This window comes from Podarcis muralis, chromosome 13 (genome assembly GCF_964188315.1).
Source record: "Podarcis muralis chromosome 13, rPodMur119.hap1.1, whole genome shotgun sequence".
Classification (NCBI taxonomy): domain Eukaryota; kingdom Metazoa; phylum Chordata; class Lepidosauria; order Squamata; family Lacertidae; genus Podarcis; species Podarcis muralis.
The window spans coordinates 7,169,249-7,186,278 of NC_135667.1; the positions used below are offsets into that span (position 1 = coordinate 7,169,249).

Sequence of the window (17,030 nt, forward strand, 5' to 3'; positions counted from 1 at the left end):
CGCGTCTCCTCCGGCGCCCACCCCCCACCCATGCCCTTTCCTCCTCCGCTATTTCTCCCCTCTCCATCTCCTCCTCCTCCTCCTCCTCCCTCCTCCCCAAACCCTCCCGGGGGCTGCTGGGAAAGACGGCGGCGGCAAGATGGCTCCGCCGCCTGTCCGCGGCCCCGGTGCGCTCCTGACGCTGCTTGCGCCGCTCCTGCCGCCGCCCCCGCCCGGCCCCGCGTCGCTGCGGCGCCTGCTGGACTAGAGGCGGAGCGGAGGAAGCGCCGGCCGGGCCATGCTGCTCTCCGAGAGCAAGGGAGGGTGAGACGGGGCGCCCGGCCTGGCGCAGCGCGGCCGCTGCCTCCATCCATCCATCCTTCCCATCCACCCATTCATTCATTCGCCCGTCCCCTCCTCTGGCCGGCCGCTCCTCGCAGTCCCGCCCGGACTCCGCACCCTGCTGCCGCGTCCTTCCCGGCCGGGTCGCCCCGCTCTCCCTTTCCCTTCCTCGCCTCCTTCCCCCGCCCCGCGCGCCTTGCTCTCCCTGCGCCATTCCCATCTCGCTCGCCTCCCCTTCCCTCCCCGCGCCCAGATCTGTCCCCATCTCCTTCCCGAGCCCTCTCCTCTCTCCCTTCGCCGGCCGCATCCTGCTCCAAGCTCGCTCCCCCCACCCCACCCCGCGCGCAAATCCCCTTTTCTCCCCTCCATTCATTCTCCCCCCATTCATTCACTCGCCTCCTGCCCCTCCCCCTCTTCCTTTCTCTGCCTCGCTGCTCCCTTCCCCCTCTCCTCCTCCTCCTCCGGGCCCCTCTGCCATCCATTTTCTCTTCCATTCCCTTCTTGGCTTCAGCCCCCCTCCTCCCCTCCGTCCCTCTGCTTTGTCATGCCCCCACCCTTTCCCCAATTCTTCCCTTTATTTGACAGGGTCACTCTCCTCCTCCAGCAATCCCTTCTTCTCCCCTTTCTGAAGGGCCCTCATTTTGCTGCATCTCTCTCTCCATCTCTCTCTCTCCTCTCATTTTCTCCTTTCCCTGGACTCTGCCTCTACTCCCTTCCAGCTGGTCTCATCAACACCTCCCCACCACTCCCTTTGCTGTTTCTGCAAATATTTCTCCTGCCCGCCCTCCCCTTTCTTCCGTTTCTTTCCTCCTCCTGTTTGCCTCCCAACTGCACACTGGCTCTTTCCCTCCATCCCCTTCAAATTGCACGTGTCTTTCTTCCCCAGACTTCCTATTTCCCATCTCCTTTCCCTCTCTTGTCTGTCCGTCTCTCCCTGGTCCATTCTCCCCCCTCCCCTTCCTCCCCACAGGCCTCAGTGGGGCAGGCGGTTCCCTGCTCTCTTATTAAGGACAGGCCTCTGAGGACCCATGGGGATGTGGTGATACTTTGGGGGAGGCTTTGCATGAGAGCAGTTTGGGGGAGGGAGAGATTTGGTTGTGGGATTCTGTGGCCTAGAAGACAGAAGAAGCAGCCTTTGGTGACATTCTAGGGGTGAAGTGTGTCTATAAGAGCTTTAGAAGGGAGGGCTCATAATTTTGGAAAGTGTTTGTTATTTTAGGCATCTGTGGTTGATCTCTGAAAGGGAAGGGGCTGGGGCTCAGGGACTATCTTCTGACCCCTAACACCAGATGTGGGGGGGGGGGTGGCTGTGTTTTGTGCATTGGATATCAGGAAGGTACTCCTCATGTGCTCAGGCAGATTCGCAGGTTCTGGGGCTGAGATTAAGCCTGGCAGGGGGGCAGGGGGGGGAGGTTCCTTGAAGGCCCAAATGACCTCTAGGAAGGTTACTGAGTGGGGGAGAAGCTAGGCTGGTTGGAGCATATTTGTTCACAAAGGTGTGTTTTTTTTGGGGGGGTGGCCAGGATGGAAGAAATGGGGGCTAGTGGTAGCTAGAGGGAAAGAGACCCCTAAGGAGAAGGTTCCACTTGAGTATTGTGGGAGAAGGTTCCACAGGGCTATATCAAGCAGTATTTTCCTGGGCCTCCGCCTTTTCCCCAAGGTGCTTTCTGTCTCTCAAGAAGAGACGGCCGCGTTCTTTGTACCTGGAAGTCGTCATTCCCCGCCGCCCTCAACCACACCGTAAGTGACTACTCCCTCTCTCTGCACAGTGAGGAGAAGCAAGAGGTGCCCATGGAGCCGTCCGAGCCCCGACCAGAGAGCGAGGCCCCCGAGCCTGGCCCTGACGAACACCCCTCCGCGGAGCCCCCCGGACCCGACCCGGGCCCCGAAGACGAGGAGAAGAAAGAGGTAGTGTGTTGGGGCTCCGCTCGGCAGACGGGCAAGGGACCCCCGGGTGCAGTGGGGCAGGCAGTCCTGAGGCCCTGCGGAAAGATGCCTGGGGGGACTTTTGCGGGGAGACATGCTTTAGAGAGGTCAGCCGTGTACCCAGCTACTGCCGCAGGGTTAGTGGGAAAGGGTTAGTGGGGCTCAGACTTCCTGCAATAAGGGCTGGGTGTTTGCTCAGTTCTCAGTTCCACCCCTTAACCTTGGTGGGCAGGTGCTTCTAATTTAATCCCCTCCCCAATCCAGAGCCTCCTCTCATCCCTTGTGTCCTGAAGTGCCAGGGTGCTGGGAACTTCTAGGAACACTATTAGCTTTTTGGGTTTAAATTATTATTATTTAAATCAACCGAGAAGCACATTTCTAGCTTGGATGCTTATGTAATAAGAGTTGCATGAAGGTCTCTGAGGAAGGTGTCCAGCGCTTTGGGGGAAGGGAGAGGTGTCTCCAGCGCTCTGCAGAACTCCTTGACCTCCCTGTGCACAGCTAGGAAAACCAGAATAAATTTTGTAAAAGTGGTGTGGAATAAATTATGTAAAACAAGAGGAAATTATGCAAAGATGCCCGGTTTGCATAATTTAGATGGGACTCAAGAGTTCCGCTTTCCTTGCTGCAGAATTTGGGTTTTCCGGGGGCAAAGAGTTCTGAATCCTGAGCACGGTGCACCACACTTCACCCTGCCTTAAATGTGGTGTAAATGTTTAATGCAAAATACCGTCTGCATGGATTTACTAGATAGTGACACACACATACCTCTTTCTCCCCATAAACTGGGCCTCCTACTGTCAGCTAGCAGCCAAACTTGGATTTTGGGAGGGTTAACTATTGATGTGTTTGCTGAATGTTATGTTATCGAAAGGTTCGTTTTGCCCACGTTCCTCCCTGCCCTGCATTTCCCAAATTTGACTCTTCCCACCCCTGAGCCAGGGCATGAACCTGGCTTCTTCCATCTCCTCTGTTCCAAAGCGGGGTGGGGTGGGGGTGGGGTGCCGGGGTGAGGCAGGGCTGTTTTGAGGACACACCCACGCACACGCACGTAACGCGAGCACACACATGCGAGACTGCTTTCTGTGCTGCTGAGAAGAGGGGAGGGTGGGGACAGGCCTTGCTTCCCCCTCACCCTAAAGAGAGTTTCCCCCCACAACCCCGTTGACATTCTCCTCTGGACTCGTTTGTTCTGATCCCCGTTTTAAAGAGGCTCCAATCCACCGGGAGTGCGAAAGAGAGAGTGAGAGAGAGAGAACCGGAGAGAGAGAGCACAGACGTACTTGAGCAGGCCGCACAGACAGGTACCCGTGGAGGTGGATGAGAGATTTGGAGGGGCCGCAACATACTAGGCCTCTCCTGGGACCGTTTCCGCCACCGCTCTCCACTTTGTGGAAAGCCCTCTGGCTCCGTAACCACAGAGCTTCTCGTCTGGGAGCCCCACATGCGCTGTGGCTCTTCCTGATTCCGTGGGCCTCTTCTCCTGTCCGTCAGAGAGAGCGCCATCTTGTCCTTGGGACCCGTTCTGCCTTCGGCTGATATATAGTCAATCTCCAAAATCTTAAAGAGCGCTGCTGTTGGAATCCTGCCTGGTCGACACTCTCAGCAAAAAGGTTCCAGGAATGTCAGGACTTTGCTGGGCACTCAGTCTCATGTTGCCCTCCTGGTGCTGTTCGGTGTCTTTTGCCGCCCGTTGGAAATGTCTACACCTCCTTCCACCGCTCAAGGTGCTTCTGCTTCGTATGAGGTTGCCTTTAAGGACTCCGTTTATTCTGCGGTAGAATTGTCTGCCTCTGAAAACCAGACGTTCTTTTGAAGTCTTCACTGCCGACGAAATGGTTATCCTGAGTTTCAGGGGCCTCCCCTCGAGAGAGCTTCCTTCATCACCTCGGGAGCAAAAGTCCGCTTTCAGAGACTCCCAGCAAGTTCTCCGTCACGCTTGGCCATCTGCGGGAAGGCCCAGGCCCGATGATACTCAGCTCCTGAGAAGCTGCAGCAGTCCGGCAGCTCCTCTGTTGAATCTGGGACTCAGCATCTTGAGAGGCTTTCCCCGAAATTTGAAGGTGGCCTCCACTTCCAATCCCGCTGGTGTACAAAGTTAACCAGTTTCCACAGCTCTCGTTGCTCGGCACGGGTTTTTCCTCGCGCAAGGCCGCGTTTTCTCTGCCATCCCTCAAGGACTTCCACCTCCACAGAGTTCTCTGGAGTTGCCAAGAGTTGCCTAAGAGGACTTGGTTTACGTAGGGTTCTCTGGAGGTCTTCCCCATCAAGGACTTGGCATTTGCTGCCGTCGAGTCGCCCTGCTGCCTGCCACATGGGCGCCTCTTCCGGAAAAGGACTGTCGATGTCAGCCGTCCTCTTTCCGCACGTTGTTTGGACGGTTGCCCCGTCACGAAGTCCATCCTCCGTTACGCTTGCTGACGCTTTCCGCCCGGTGCCGCAGAGCCCCTCGCCCGTCACGGGACTCTTGCTGCCATGCACCGCCGGTGGTGCTCAGCTCTCCATTGGCCCAGTCTCTGCCTGCCAAGAACTGATGCCTTAAACCTCCCCCCTCCGCACCTTGCCAGTGGGGGAGGCGCTTCTGTCTCGCCCTCTCTCCTCTGGGACACTTGGCTCCGACCACCTACCAATCAAGCGCTAGGTTCCTACCTACCACCAACCAACCACCACCTCTCTTGTCACCCAACCCAACCAAGCACGCACCTTTCAGGCCAGGGAGGGCTCGTTCCGATTGGACCAGCCGTTGCCTAGATACAGCGCACACACTGAGGTGCGATTGGCTGAACAGAAGACCCTGCCCCAGGTGTGAGAGGGTACCTGGAGCACTTGTCCTAATTTCGTTGATTTTATTGTTTCGTTTAATTTTTTTGTTTAATTAATTTTTAAAGGAAAAAAAAGTATCACTTGCAACTTTCCCCCGGGGTAGGCGGGTGGGTCATGTTTCAGTTTAAATGGAGGGTTCCCTCCCCTGCATTTATTTATTTTTTTAATGATGAGGGAGCAGGGGATCTCTGGGAAACTGAGGCTAGTTCCTGCATCAACTTGGTTTGGTCCAGCCCCCATCCTTGCTCAGACTGTGGGGTACGCTATCAACAGGGTGGTACTTGACTCCCAACCACCTGCTCCCTCCATTTCCTTGGGAACCTGCTGCTTGAGGAATAAAGTGGACGTAGAAAGGGGATGCTAGCAAGCTGGCAGTTTCTGCTCACCTGGGATGAGGAGCTTGAGGGTCTTCCGGTGTCGCTGGACTACAACTCCCATCAGCCCTGGCTATTGGCCATGGGATGGCTGAGGCTGATGGGAGCTCGAATCTCTCGACATCTGGAAGCTCCCAGGTTCCCCTATTGCTGCTTCTACACCAGCCTCTCGGGAACAGCATTTAATGATATTCCTTAATTGGCATCAGCGCCTCCTTTATCCCTGCTGAAGCCCAGTTAATTAATATGGGGCTAAAGCCACGTGGGAGCTTCCACAAAGGTTCCCTGTGGCTTGGTCCCAGGTCACCCCCATGAGATGTGAAGCTCTCCTCTCATGGAGGGCGCACGAATGATGCGGTTCCTGCCTGTGCCAGTGGCTGTGGTTAAGTGGGAGGGCCAGTCCTGGCCTTGCTGTCGCCTGGGCGCTCGGCTGCTGAGCTGCAGGGAAACCGAGGGAGGCATTTTGGTGGCTTCCAGACTCCCTTGCATACAATTCAGGCCTGAGAGGGGAGCAGAATTGTGAGAGAGAATGAGAACCCTCCCCTTCCCAGCTCAGTGCTGTTGACCAGAGACAGGAAGGCCATTTCCCCACCCCAACCCCTAGAAAGCCCAGCGGTGGAACTTTGGAAAGGCCTCTTCTTTAACAAAGAGAATCAGTGTGAGAAACAATGCAGAATCATAAGAGTTAGAAGGGACCCCCAGGGGCCATCTAGTCCAGCCCCCTACAATTCAGGAATCCCTACTAAAGTGTTGAGACGTAGTTACATGTTCTTGGCAGATGGTCAGTCTCTGAATAATTGCCTGTTGCATCTGAGACCTTAAATACACGTTGGGCCCAACAACCTTGGTGTCACTGCTGTTCCTGAGCCAAATGGACTCCATGAGGACTAGGAGCATTGCAGGTACTGTGGTGGCTAAAATTCATTGCTGACACCTGGAACGTCCTTTGTTCAAAAGCAGCAGCAGTGGAAGCCTCTCTTATCCTGGACTTAACTTGGGCTGCCCATTTCGCCTTGCAGAAATAATGCCCATTGAAGTTGATCCTTTTTTGGATCTGCTTGTGCATATATTCCCTGCATTGCCCATTAATGTGGCACAACTGGCTTAAGAAAAGGAGAGAAGAGCCATCCGTTTCTCTGCAGGGCGGTGATCAGCTAATCACAAGCCTGCCTTAAATTCTCACTGTAGCCTAGAAAAGAGTTAACAGCCCTTTGGGTTGTAGTATTCTGCAGGTGTGAAAATTTGGCAAGCTCTCAGTAGGCCTTTCATTGGGCAGGATGGAAAGCTGAAGAGTTTTGTGTTAACTTGTGAGCTTGCACATTTTCTCACCAGAAGGTTTTAAAAGCAAAATAATAAAGGTTGCCAAGCCTTGTTCAGTAACTATCGTGTATTGATGCAAAAGCAGCTTCCCCTGTCTGAAACATTCAAAATTAAAGTAATTAGAATAATATCCCATCCAGATTTGTCCTAAGAGTTAGGGATTCTTTGTACCTGTGTTCTAGTACAGTGGTACCTCGGTCTAAGAACAGTCCTGTTAACGAACTCTGCGGACAACGACCTCCGCAAAACCGGAAGCAAGTGTTCCGGTTAGCACACTTTGCCATGGAAGCCGAACACAGCGGTGGGAGCCCTCATTAGGGAAAGTGTGCACCTCCGTTCAAGAAAGCTTTGGTGTAAGAATGGATTAAGTACGTAACCCGAGGTACCACTGTAATAGAATCCTTAGCCCTTGGATTAGAGTGTATGCTGTCTCAATGCTACAGTTATTTAGTACTATCTACCTGTTTTTCAATAATGTCAGAAAAAAATCATATAGATAGCCAGGTAGCCAACCCACTACATTAAAACAACAAAAAAGCAGCAGTAAAATAACACCAATCTTACACTTCTAAGATATTGAAATAGCAGACCAGACCAAATTTATAAAAGTCATATTGCATCTTCAGAACAAAGCTAGAAAGCTGAAGTTCTGGTGCTGTCACCAAGAAGTCCTGTCTCTCGTACCCACCCATCGAGACTAACTTACATTAGCTGAGCTTCTGGCATTGCAGGGGGTTGGACTAGATGACCCTCAGGGTTCCTTCTGTGATTCTAGGACAGAGAACGGGGCCTCCAGTGTCAATTGTGAGAGTGAGTAGGCTCATGTAGGAGTGCTGTGTTGGTCCTCTTGTGCTCATGAGGACTCAAAACGTGTTGAGTCCAAATAAACATCTGAGAGCTGTTCTGAGAGGCAAAAGAGCTCCTGGTTCGTAATCTGCATCCCTTTGGCAGGGACAGGATGTTTCCCACGGAGAGGCTGCGCTTGCCATACAGCCACCAAGGGGGGCAGAGTGAGGTGCAGGGGTTCTTCCGTCTCGACTTTATTCCTGAATCAGCAGAGGACCCCCTTGCCCAGCTCCCCAGCTCCTCATCTGGGCCCCTGTTTCATTACTTACGCCCTCGTCTCTCCCCCCCCGTCCCCCAGGTGTGGCGGCCACTTTCCAAACCCCTGACACTGACCTGACTACCCCCTCTATGCGGGGCTTTTTCTCTCTCTCTTTCTCTCTCCTTCCCCTTCCTCCCTTTTCTCTCTCTCTCTCTCTTTCCATTCCCCCCTTCCCTTTTCCTCTGCAGGGTTCAACTCAGCCCAAGGCCTTCAAGAGGAAGATATCTGTTGTCTGTAAGTAAAGGAGCCCTGGTCCAGCGGCCACACGGGGCATCCGGACATGTTGGAGAAGGGTGGGCGTTATCCTGGGATCTCCCCCTGCCGCCACTCCAGTGCAGTTCTGAGGGGAAGGGAAACCAGCAGCAATGAGCAGCCTTTGCTGCCTTTTCTGGGGTCAGAGTGGATGGGTTTAGCCAGGAGAAAATCTGGAGAGGCGTAATTCGGGCACAGCAGGTCGGCCTTTACCCAGGTTCTTGGTCTTAGTGAGGCCAGAGGGGATTTTCCCATGCTCTTTAGGAAGAAACGTGTCGGCGTGTCTTTCTCCCCCCCGGCCTATTTTTCTCCCACTTTCAAAAGAGAAAACCCAAGCTTCTAGCCCTCATGGTAGATGGCCACAAATTGGGCTGAGTATGAGCGGTTCTTGGGGAAGTCTGCCTCCCTTGGAACTCAAGAAAGCAGATCTCTTTCTCTTTTTTATGCAATATTAAGGATCGGTTGGCTGGTCACTCTTGTTAAAAGTAAATTTTACAGGGCTTGAAACATTTACAAAGCTCCTTATCCTTCCCCTCCCCCGTCATCACTGCGTGGCTTAAGCAGGACTTTGGAATGAAGGGAGGGGAGCTGGCCGTATCTTCCCTAACACCGAGCATGTGCAGAGTGCATTCCTGCCCAAGCCGCCTGGATTTACAGAAGCATTTGAGACTACGCATTAGCCCTTGTCTTGAGAGATGAACCTGAGGGTGGCAGGGGAGGGAGGTACCCTCTCTGCCTCCGAGGTACCATTTCACTGAAAAACAGGGCAGGCTGCATCCCTGTGAGGGGAGGGGTCTTAGCGTTGGGTCTGCCCTCTTGATTTCAGCGTCATCGGTGGCCAAGGGCACAACGGCAGCGACAAACAGTGACACAGAGGGAAGCCAGCCGGGAGGCCGGAAGCGGCGCTGGGGGGCCAGCACAGCCGCCACGCAGAAGAAACCTTCCATCAGCATCACCACAGAGTCCCTCAAGGTACCCTGGGCTCACGGCTGTTCATTTTAGGCTCGGCGCAGCTCCTTTAATCCTGGCCTGACGCACCCCTCTCCCTTGGTTCTCCCCCCCCCCCCCCCAACAGAGCCTGATCCCTGAGATCAAGCCCCCGACGGGAGGGCAGGAGGCAGTGGTGGACCTGCACGCCGACGACTCGCGCATCTCCGAAGATGAGGCCGAGCGGCACCCGGAGGAGCCCCCCCACGAGAAAGCCCTCAAGATCTGCCGCACCGTCACACAGGTTTGTCCATCACCGGTGGGCTCCGGGTGGACGTTTTGGCCCAGAAGCAGCTGCAGGAATGTGGGCCGGAGCGTCTTCTGGGTGGAACTGCAAGGGAAACCTCAGGGCCTCCCCCTCCAGGCCACCATAGGCCAGGCAACCTCCACATTGTCTTGCCTGCTGAAGGTGGCAGCTGAGCTGCCTGCCTAAGTTAGCACAAGGGGTAGAGCAATGTCCCCTTGAAAATGCATACAGTGGTACCTCAGGTTACATACGCTTCAGGTTACAGACTCCGCTAACCCAGAAATATTACCTCCGGTTAAGAACTTTGCTTCAGGATGAGATCAGAAATCGTGCCGCAGCAGCAGCGGGAAGCCCCATTAGCTAAAGTGGTACCTCAAGTTAAGAACAGTTACAGGTTAAGAACGGACCTCCAGAACGAATTAAGTTCTTAACCCAAGGTACCACTGTATTTTTAAGACAACTGGGTTTTTCTTTTCTTTCCATTCATTCTTTTTTGTGCTACACATCAGTTCTTTTTTAAATGCTGTAATTCATATTTTTCATAGTATAAGCAAGTAAGCACTACCCGGGAAAAGCTAAACCAAAGAGAGGGTATACAGAGATAACCAACAGAGTCTCTCTTTCGAGAGATCCATTTCCGTCAGTTGAGAACGAGCCGTGAGGTGTAGCCAGCCTTGGAGTCTCCTCCGAGGTGTTTACATATGAGATGAAGCTGAGCCAAGTCGCTCTCTAGGCCCATTACCCTCACTAAGCCCGTCCACATGTTTTTCTGGCAACCCCATTGGGCACATTGCAGGCGCCGCTGCTGCTTCTGGTGGAAGCCCTCTCTTGTCTCTCGCTCCTGAAAAAGACAACTTGTTTTTTCTCTCTCCCCCAGGTGGTGCCGGCTGAAGGCCAAGAGAACGGCCAGGGAGAGGAGGAGGAAGAGGAGGAGAAGGCGCACGAGGAAGAGCCGCCCGAGGCCCCTCCCGCCGTCGCCGTAGAGGCAGTCGTGCTGCCACCACCCGTGGAGCACGAAGTGAAGAAAGGTGCGGGGCGAGGGACAAGGGGAGGCTGCGGGGTGGAATGGCAAGCGGGGGCCGGAAACTTGAGTTCTTGCTTCTTGAGCCCCAACTTCCCTTCGTCCCGCCCCTTAGTTACGCTGAGCGACACTCTGACGCGGCGCTCCATCAGCCAGCAGCGCTCCGGCGTCTCCATCACCATCGACGACCCTGTCCGCACAGCCCAGGTCCCCTCTCCGCCCCGCGGCAAGGTCAGCAGCATCGTCCACATCTGCAACCTGGTGAGTATGTGACCAGGGTGGGGTGGGGAGGGCGGCCCTCCAGCAGCCACTGATAAGAAGCCAGACCTGCCTTAACACCCCGGTGGCGTCCTTTTGCGCAGGTGAGACCCTTCACTCTCGGGCAGCTGAAGGAGCTGCTGGGCCGGACAGGCACCCTCGTGGAGGAAGCCTTCTGGATCGACAAGATCAAGTCCCACTGCTACGTCACGGTGAGTTTTCCGCCCTTTCTCTCCCAGCTCGGAGGAGCAAATCCTTGTTTTGAATGCGAGTGCCCTGCAACGGATTGGCGGGTGCCCGGAAACGTTTGCGACAGAGCCAAGGGCCACATTCCCTTCTGGGGAGCCTTCCGGGGCAAAGGTGTGCAGGGCAACCAAGGTCATCTTTGTCCTTTATACAGTGGGCTTAGGGATGCGGGTGGCGCTCTGGGTTAAACCACACAGCCTAGGGCTTGCCGTTCAGAAGGTCGGCAGTTCGAATCCCGTTGCTCGGTCCCTGCTCCTGCCAATCTAGCAGTTTGAAAGCACATCAAAGTACAAGTAGATAAATAGGTACTGCTCCGGCGGGAAGGTAAACGGCGTTTCTGTGCGCTGCTCTGGTGCGCCAGAAGTGGCTTAGTCCTGCTGGCCACATGACCCGGAAGCTGTACACCGGCTCCCTCGGCCAATAAAGCAAGATGAGCGCCACAACCCCAGAGTTGGCCACAACTGGACCTAAGGGTCAGGGGTCCCTTTACCTTACAGTGGGCTTGCCTCTCCACGCACTTGCAGGCCCCTCTCTTGTCTTCCATCCAGGCACGTAGGAGGCATTTGTGACACATTCCAGCCAGGCAAAGCACTCTTGGAGGGGCCAAGCGAGGCCAGCCGTGGCGAATGGCTTGGGGAGAGTTCTGAGGGCCAGGCAGAGATATATTTTGGAGGGCCGCATTTGGACCCCAAGCCTGCAGTTCCCCACTCCTGCATCTAGAGGTTCTGCCCCCCGAACTGTTTTCAACCAAGTTTAGTTCCTTGTCATTTTAAATGTCTTTAATTGTTAATTTTTCTCACTGATAACTTCATCAAGCAAGCAAGCGGTGTATAAATTTTGTACACTGATTAAGCCAGGATTAGAGCACCTTTTCCCATCAGGGAAATCCTGTTCACTCTTTCTCCAGGAAAGGGTAGTAGCAGCCTTGAAGGTGAAAGACTTGCTTTTTGGAGAACTGAAACATAAATTTGAGAGAGAGCCATATGCAAGACTGGAGTGTGATGCAAAAGCCACCTGTGAACCTCGTCGACCGAACATTTTATTGGACTTGTGCTCACTTAGTGACAATCCCCTGCTCCAAAGCATGGAAGGAAACCATACGTGGCCTTTTTTAAAAAAAAAAAATCTTCCTACCTTTTCAACTCCCTTTTTCTTTTCAGTATTCAACAGTGGAAGAAGCGGTAGCAACTCGCAACGCCCTCCATGGTGTCAAGTGGCCACAATCAAATCCCAAATTTTTATCAGCAGACTTTGCAGAGCAAGATGAGGTATGAACTGTGAGAGATAAGGCAGAATAGAGGGTGGGATTTGCTGCTCTCCGTCCCCTCGATGTCTCAGGAGAGGCTGCATGCAGTAAACTGGGAAGATGGGGAGAAGGAGCCTCATTTTTTAAAAAAATTCTTTCAGTTTACCTCCCCTTCTGAGAGGTACAGTGCTGGGCCAGGGCACTTGGGGCCGTCCAGACAAGAGCGTTGCTGGATCAGGCCAGCGGCTTTCGATTCAGCAACCTGGTCTTGCTTTGGCCGACCAGATGCCCTCTGGGAAGCCCAGGAGCAGGACCTGAGCACGGCAGCGCTCTCCACCTCCTGTGGCTTCCAGCAACTGGTATTCACAAGCATTGCTACCTCCAACTGCGGGGGGCAGAGCAGAGCCATCACGGCAAGTAGCCACTGATAGCCTTTTCCTCCATGAATGTGACCCCTTCTCTTGTGAAGCCCATCCAAGTTGGTGCCCATCACTGTCTCCTGGGGATGCGAGCGCTACAGTTCAGTTCAGGAAGAAGTACTTTCTTCCGAACCCTTCAACTTCATTGGAAGGGAAGCGTTATGAGAGAAAGAGGAAAACTTTTCCCTATCCTCTTTCTCTACGCCACACATCATTTTATCATCTTCTATCCTATTGCTTCGTCCTCACCTTTTCTTTAAACCCCAAACCCCTAAATGCTGTGAACTTTCTTCATCCCCTCGATTGTTTTGCTTGCCCTTCTCCGAATCTTTTCCAATTTTGCAAGCGAGGCGGGCGGATGTCTGGCTGCGTTGCCCAGTGGTCAGGAGTGTTTGGACTTGTGGTCCAGCAGGGTCTGGAGAGGCGAAAGGCTCCTAAAAGTAGAACGCAGGAGGAGTGTAGCATCTGAAGAGGCTGGGGCTTCTCGTGGAGAGAAAACTGAACCAAAACAGAACTCCTAAAAAACCTGGTGGAGAATTCAGACTGGACGAAACAGAAATGAATGTCTTGCTTCAAGACATTTTCCTGTGAAACTCATTGATGTTGAAGGTTGTGGTGGCGGCCAGTGGGGGTTTTAGAGGATGGGGTCAATGTATGGAGGTTTAAGTCTGCCCAGGGATAATAGGCCTGTTGACGTGGAGTGGAAATTGAGGGTGAAGGCCTGCAATTTGCTAGGTGGACATTGCCTGGCCCGGTGGGCACATTTCTCAGAGCAAGACTGCTCTGTAGGGGCAGTTTATCTTTCTATTTCCATTTGTATCTTGCCTTTTGGCTCACAAGGAGCCTCCATGGCCCATCTGAAGTGCCTGGTTGCTGGATCTGCCCATAGGCCCATATAGTCCATTGTCCTGTTGTCAAGGTGGCCAACCACCTGCCCCAATGGGAACCTAAGTGCAACAGCCCTTCCGTTTACGTTCCCCAGTATAATGCCTCTGACAGTGGGTGAATATCCTCTGCTGCTGGCCTTACCCTTCACAAATTTGTCTCCATTCTCTCTGAAGGCCACCCAGATCTGTGGCCATCCCATGGATCAAATTCCTGTGCACTGACTAAAGAAGTCCTTTCTCTGTCCTGTCTCGAATTTTCTGACACAAAATTGCTAGGTGAAATGCAATGGAATAAGTTGGGAAATGCTTCTTGAATGGTCGGAGGGCTGGGCGTTTTAAGGAAAGCCGCCATGTGTGTCTGATCTTCCTCCTCCTCCTTCTCCCCAGCTGGATTTCCACCGGGGCCTGCTGGCCGAGCGTCCCGCAGAAGCCAAGGCGGACGAGGCTCTCGCTCTCCCCGGGGTGGGCCTGGGCATGCGGGGGGAGCGCGAGATGTCGCGGCGCTCGGAGGCACGAGAGCGGGAGGCGGTGGTCCGGGAGCAGTGGGCCGAGAGGGAGAGAGAGATGGAGCGCCGGGAGAGGACGAGGGCCGAGCGGGAGTGGGACCGGGACAAGGTGCGCGAGGGGCCCCGCTCTCGGTCCCGATCCCGGGAGAGACGCCGCAAGGAACGCCCCAAGTCTAAGGAGAAGAAAGCCGAGAAGAAGGGTGAGCTATATGGGCCCACAGTGTGTGTGTGTGTGTGTGTGTGAAAATTCTTCCTTCCGTGATGGATCCAGGGCTGTGTGGGAAGGTGCAGGCAGAACGCAGCCCCTTCCTTCCAGCTCCACGATGCTGTGATTCAGCCTTCCCTCTGGCATTATCAGGCTGACACATGAGTGTGACCGTTAGTGCCGTGTGAATTTTTGAAATCTCCGCCTCGCCTTTCGGCAGTCGCCATTTTGAGTGGCTGAGAGCATCTGGTTGGGCCTGAGGTCTTTAGGAAGCCGAGGGAAGAAGGCCTGGGAAGCCTCCCTTCAGAGACCGCTCTGGTGTGCAAAGTATTTAATCGATAACAACAACTGTAATAATAAAAGTGTGAAGCTGCATTCGCCCCTCTGAGGTCTCTGCTTCCTCCTCTCTCTCTGCCAACAGAAAAGGCCCAGGAAGAGCCCCCCGCTAAACTGCTGGACGACCTTTTCCGCAAAACCAAGGCAGCCCCCTGCATTTACTGGCTTCCTTTGACAGACACCCAGGTAAGAGACACTTGTCCTTCACGAACGCCCCGGAAAGACAGTAATATCATTTGGTGCTGTCTGGACTGGCAGGGAGATGGGTTGGCTTCCCCTGTCGGGTTATCCTTGTTTATTATTAAGGGTGAACAAGCCAAGGAATCCAGAACATCCGTCAAAATCTGCCCTCGCACTCAGATCCTTTGGGGCACTGGGTCAAATGAACAGCGGGAGGCTGCATACATTTCCACCTTCTCTGTTTCCCTGAGGACTAGAAACCTATTTCTAAAGGGGAAGAGATTCCCGGGACACAGGCCAAGCAGATGTTTTATGCATCCTTTGTTTTTTTGCCCAACTTCTGCGAGCTGTCGTAAAGAGCCATGCGGCCTTCTCTGAAGGAAAGCTTGGCGATAAACCACATTATTAAATGGGTTCTGCCCGGGTACACGGGGGTTCTGCCCTCCTGGTCCGTGGGGCTATTTCCAACCTCCCTTTTCTCGCCCGTTGTCTTCCCCTTAGTACGTTCAGAAGCAGGCCGAGCGGGCGGCCAGGGCCCGGGAGCGAGAGCGCCGGCGCAAGGAGCAGGAGGCGGAGGAAGCCCGCCAGCGGGAGCGCAGCCGCCAAGCCGAGCGGGAGAAGAGGCGGGAGCACAGCCGGGAGCGCGAACGGGAGCGCCCCAACGCCACAGGAGGCGGGGCCAGCAGGGGGGGCGAGCGGAGTGGCCGGGACCGCGAGCGGCGCGAGGCAAAGGCCCGCCATAGTCGGAGCCGGAGTCGCAGCACGCCTGCACAGGACAGGGGGGGGCGCCGCTGACCTATTCCAACTTCTTTACTTTGACCTTCTGCGGGGAGGGAGGGGGAGCGGTGGCGGCACTTCCTTCCCCCACCCCCTACCCCAAATCTAGCCCTGGTTTTTTGGGAGAGGACTGGGACAGCCAGGGATTGGGCTCCCCCTTTTCCAGCAGCTCTTGCGAGGAGGGAGGGGCGTGCTCGGCGGATGTCATGGCTGCGGCAGGCAGGAGGGGCCTTCCTCCTCGGAAAGTGGGGCGGTTTTTATCCCCAGCCCTCCCGCTCCCCTCTTCTCCCGGGGCCAGTTCCCTCCCCGTTCATTTGTATTTTATTTTGGGGAAATCTTTTTTTTTTATTCTGATGAATACAGGAAAAGAGAACATAATAAAGAGATGGCGTTAGTTTTATACCCGCTGTGCGTCTTTCTTGTCGGGTTGGGGAGTCGAGTTCCAGAACCTGCTCGGAGCAGGGTGCTTCTTAGCTGCCGACACTCCTGTGCAAAACACACACACACACCTTGCTAGCAGCACACCAACAGAGCTTGGCGATTCCAGCCTCTTGTGCTAAAATCGGAAAGGGCCATTTCAGAAACGGGGGTCAAACATCTTTTTCCCCCTCCTGGGACTACACTGCTCCCTCCTGGGGCCACATGTCTTCCGCCTGCGCAGCCGTTAGGCAGCAGATGGTGGCTGAGAACAGAAGGCAGAGGCGCCACCACTCCTCCCAGTACCCAGATGGGCTTCACTGGTGCCTTTGAACTGTCAAGAAGCCTTGCTGGTCTCCAAACAGCTTGGGCAAGGCCCAAGAAGTGACCGCAAGCAGTCAGGGGACACCTGGATCCACCCAAAAAGAAACCCGAAGATGAGAACCCAAGTTCTTTGCTAACTTGGATTGATTTTGGAAGTGCCTCACAAAAAGGGGAAGCAAGTTCCCCCTAAGCTTACACAATGCATGCAAATACAATAAAACTGCACATTTCAAGTTGCGTTAACCAGCTGCCCGTGGTCCACATCTTGGGTGTTTGGGTACGTAAAGTTCCAACAAGAGAGACCTTAGTAGAGTGCAAAAATGGGAGGCAAAAGTAAATGGCTAGAACTCCCATATGCAGCATGGGAAGGGTCTACAGGGGGCATCTAGCCTGACCCCATTTTGGCCAGCTGTCTCTGCTCCTCTTTTGGAATTAAGTTTAAAAACAAGTTCCAGAAATGGGATGATGCGTATTGCGAAAGATAAACTATCCCTTCTGTTATGAAAAGTCGTTTTGCAATGGTTCCCATCTGCCTTGTGGAGAACTTTGCTAGATATTTGCATTTTTTACCTCTCTGAAGAATTGCACAGTCCTGGACGTCTCTGCTCCTCATTTTTTCTCAAATCAACACTCTGAGGCAAGTTAGACTTCAAAGAGACTAGTCCAAAATTTATCCCATGAGCTTCATAAGCCCGAGTTGGGTATCTGAAGCTCCTCCACACTGTTTTGGACTAGATTACCCTCAACTACAGTTCTATGAATTTGTCTGTGGGGCAGGGGTCGGCAAGATTTACCTCGCCTGGGCCGGTTCACTCCAGCAGAGATCCCTTCATGGGCTGGATTGCACGTCCGC

General features: G+C 54.1%; 1 protein-coding gene across 3 annotated transcripts in view; it reads left to right on the forward strand.

Annotated features, from left to right (window-relative positions):
* Window positions 1–15,836, forward strand: part of ACIN1 (apoptotic chromatin condensation inducer 1) — a 37,373-nt gene extending 21,537 nt beyond the window's left edge. Inside the window, exons 1-12 of one of the 3 annotated variants that reach the window (XM_077916905.1) lie at window positions 118–303; window positions 2,091–2,229; window positions 8,058–8,103; window positions 8,948–9,093; window positions 9,197–9,352; window positions 10,233–10,383; window positions 10,492–10,637; window positions 10,739–10,846; window positions 12,041–12,148; window positions 13,820–14,138; window positions 14,565–14,665; window positions 15,161–15,836. In XM_077916905.1, the coding sequence (XP_077773031.1) occupies window positions 278–303; window positions 2,091–2,229; window positions 8,058–8,103; window positions 8,948–9,093; window positions 9,197–9,352; window positions 10,233–10,383; window positions 10,492–10,637; window positions 10,739–10,846; window positions 12,041–12,148; window positions 13,820–14,138; window positions 14,565–14,665; window positions 15,161–15,454 (1,740 nt within the window). In that variant the 5' untranslated portion in view covers window positions 118–277 and the 3' untranslated portion in view covers window positions 15,455–15,836. Of the gene's footprint in view, window positions 1–117; window positions 304–2,090; window positions 2,230–8,057; window positions 8,104–8,947; window positions 9,094–9,196; window positions 9,353–10,232; window positions 10,638–10,738; window positions 10,847–12,040; window positions 12,149–13,819; window positions 14,139–14,564; window positions 14,666–15,160 lie in introns of those variants that run through there. The other 2 variants (XM_028703276.2, XM_077916904.1) reach the window with 2 other exon arrangements.
* Window positions 15,837–17,030: the final 1,194 nt, after the last annotated feature.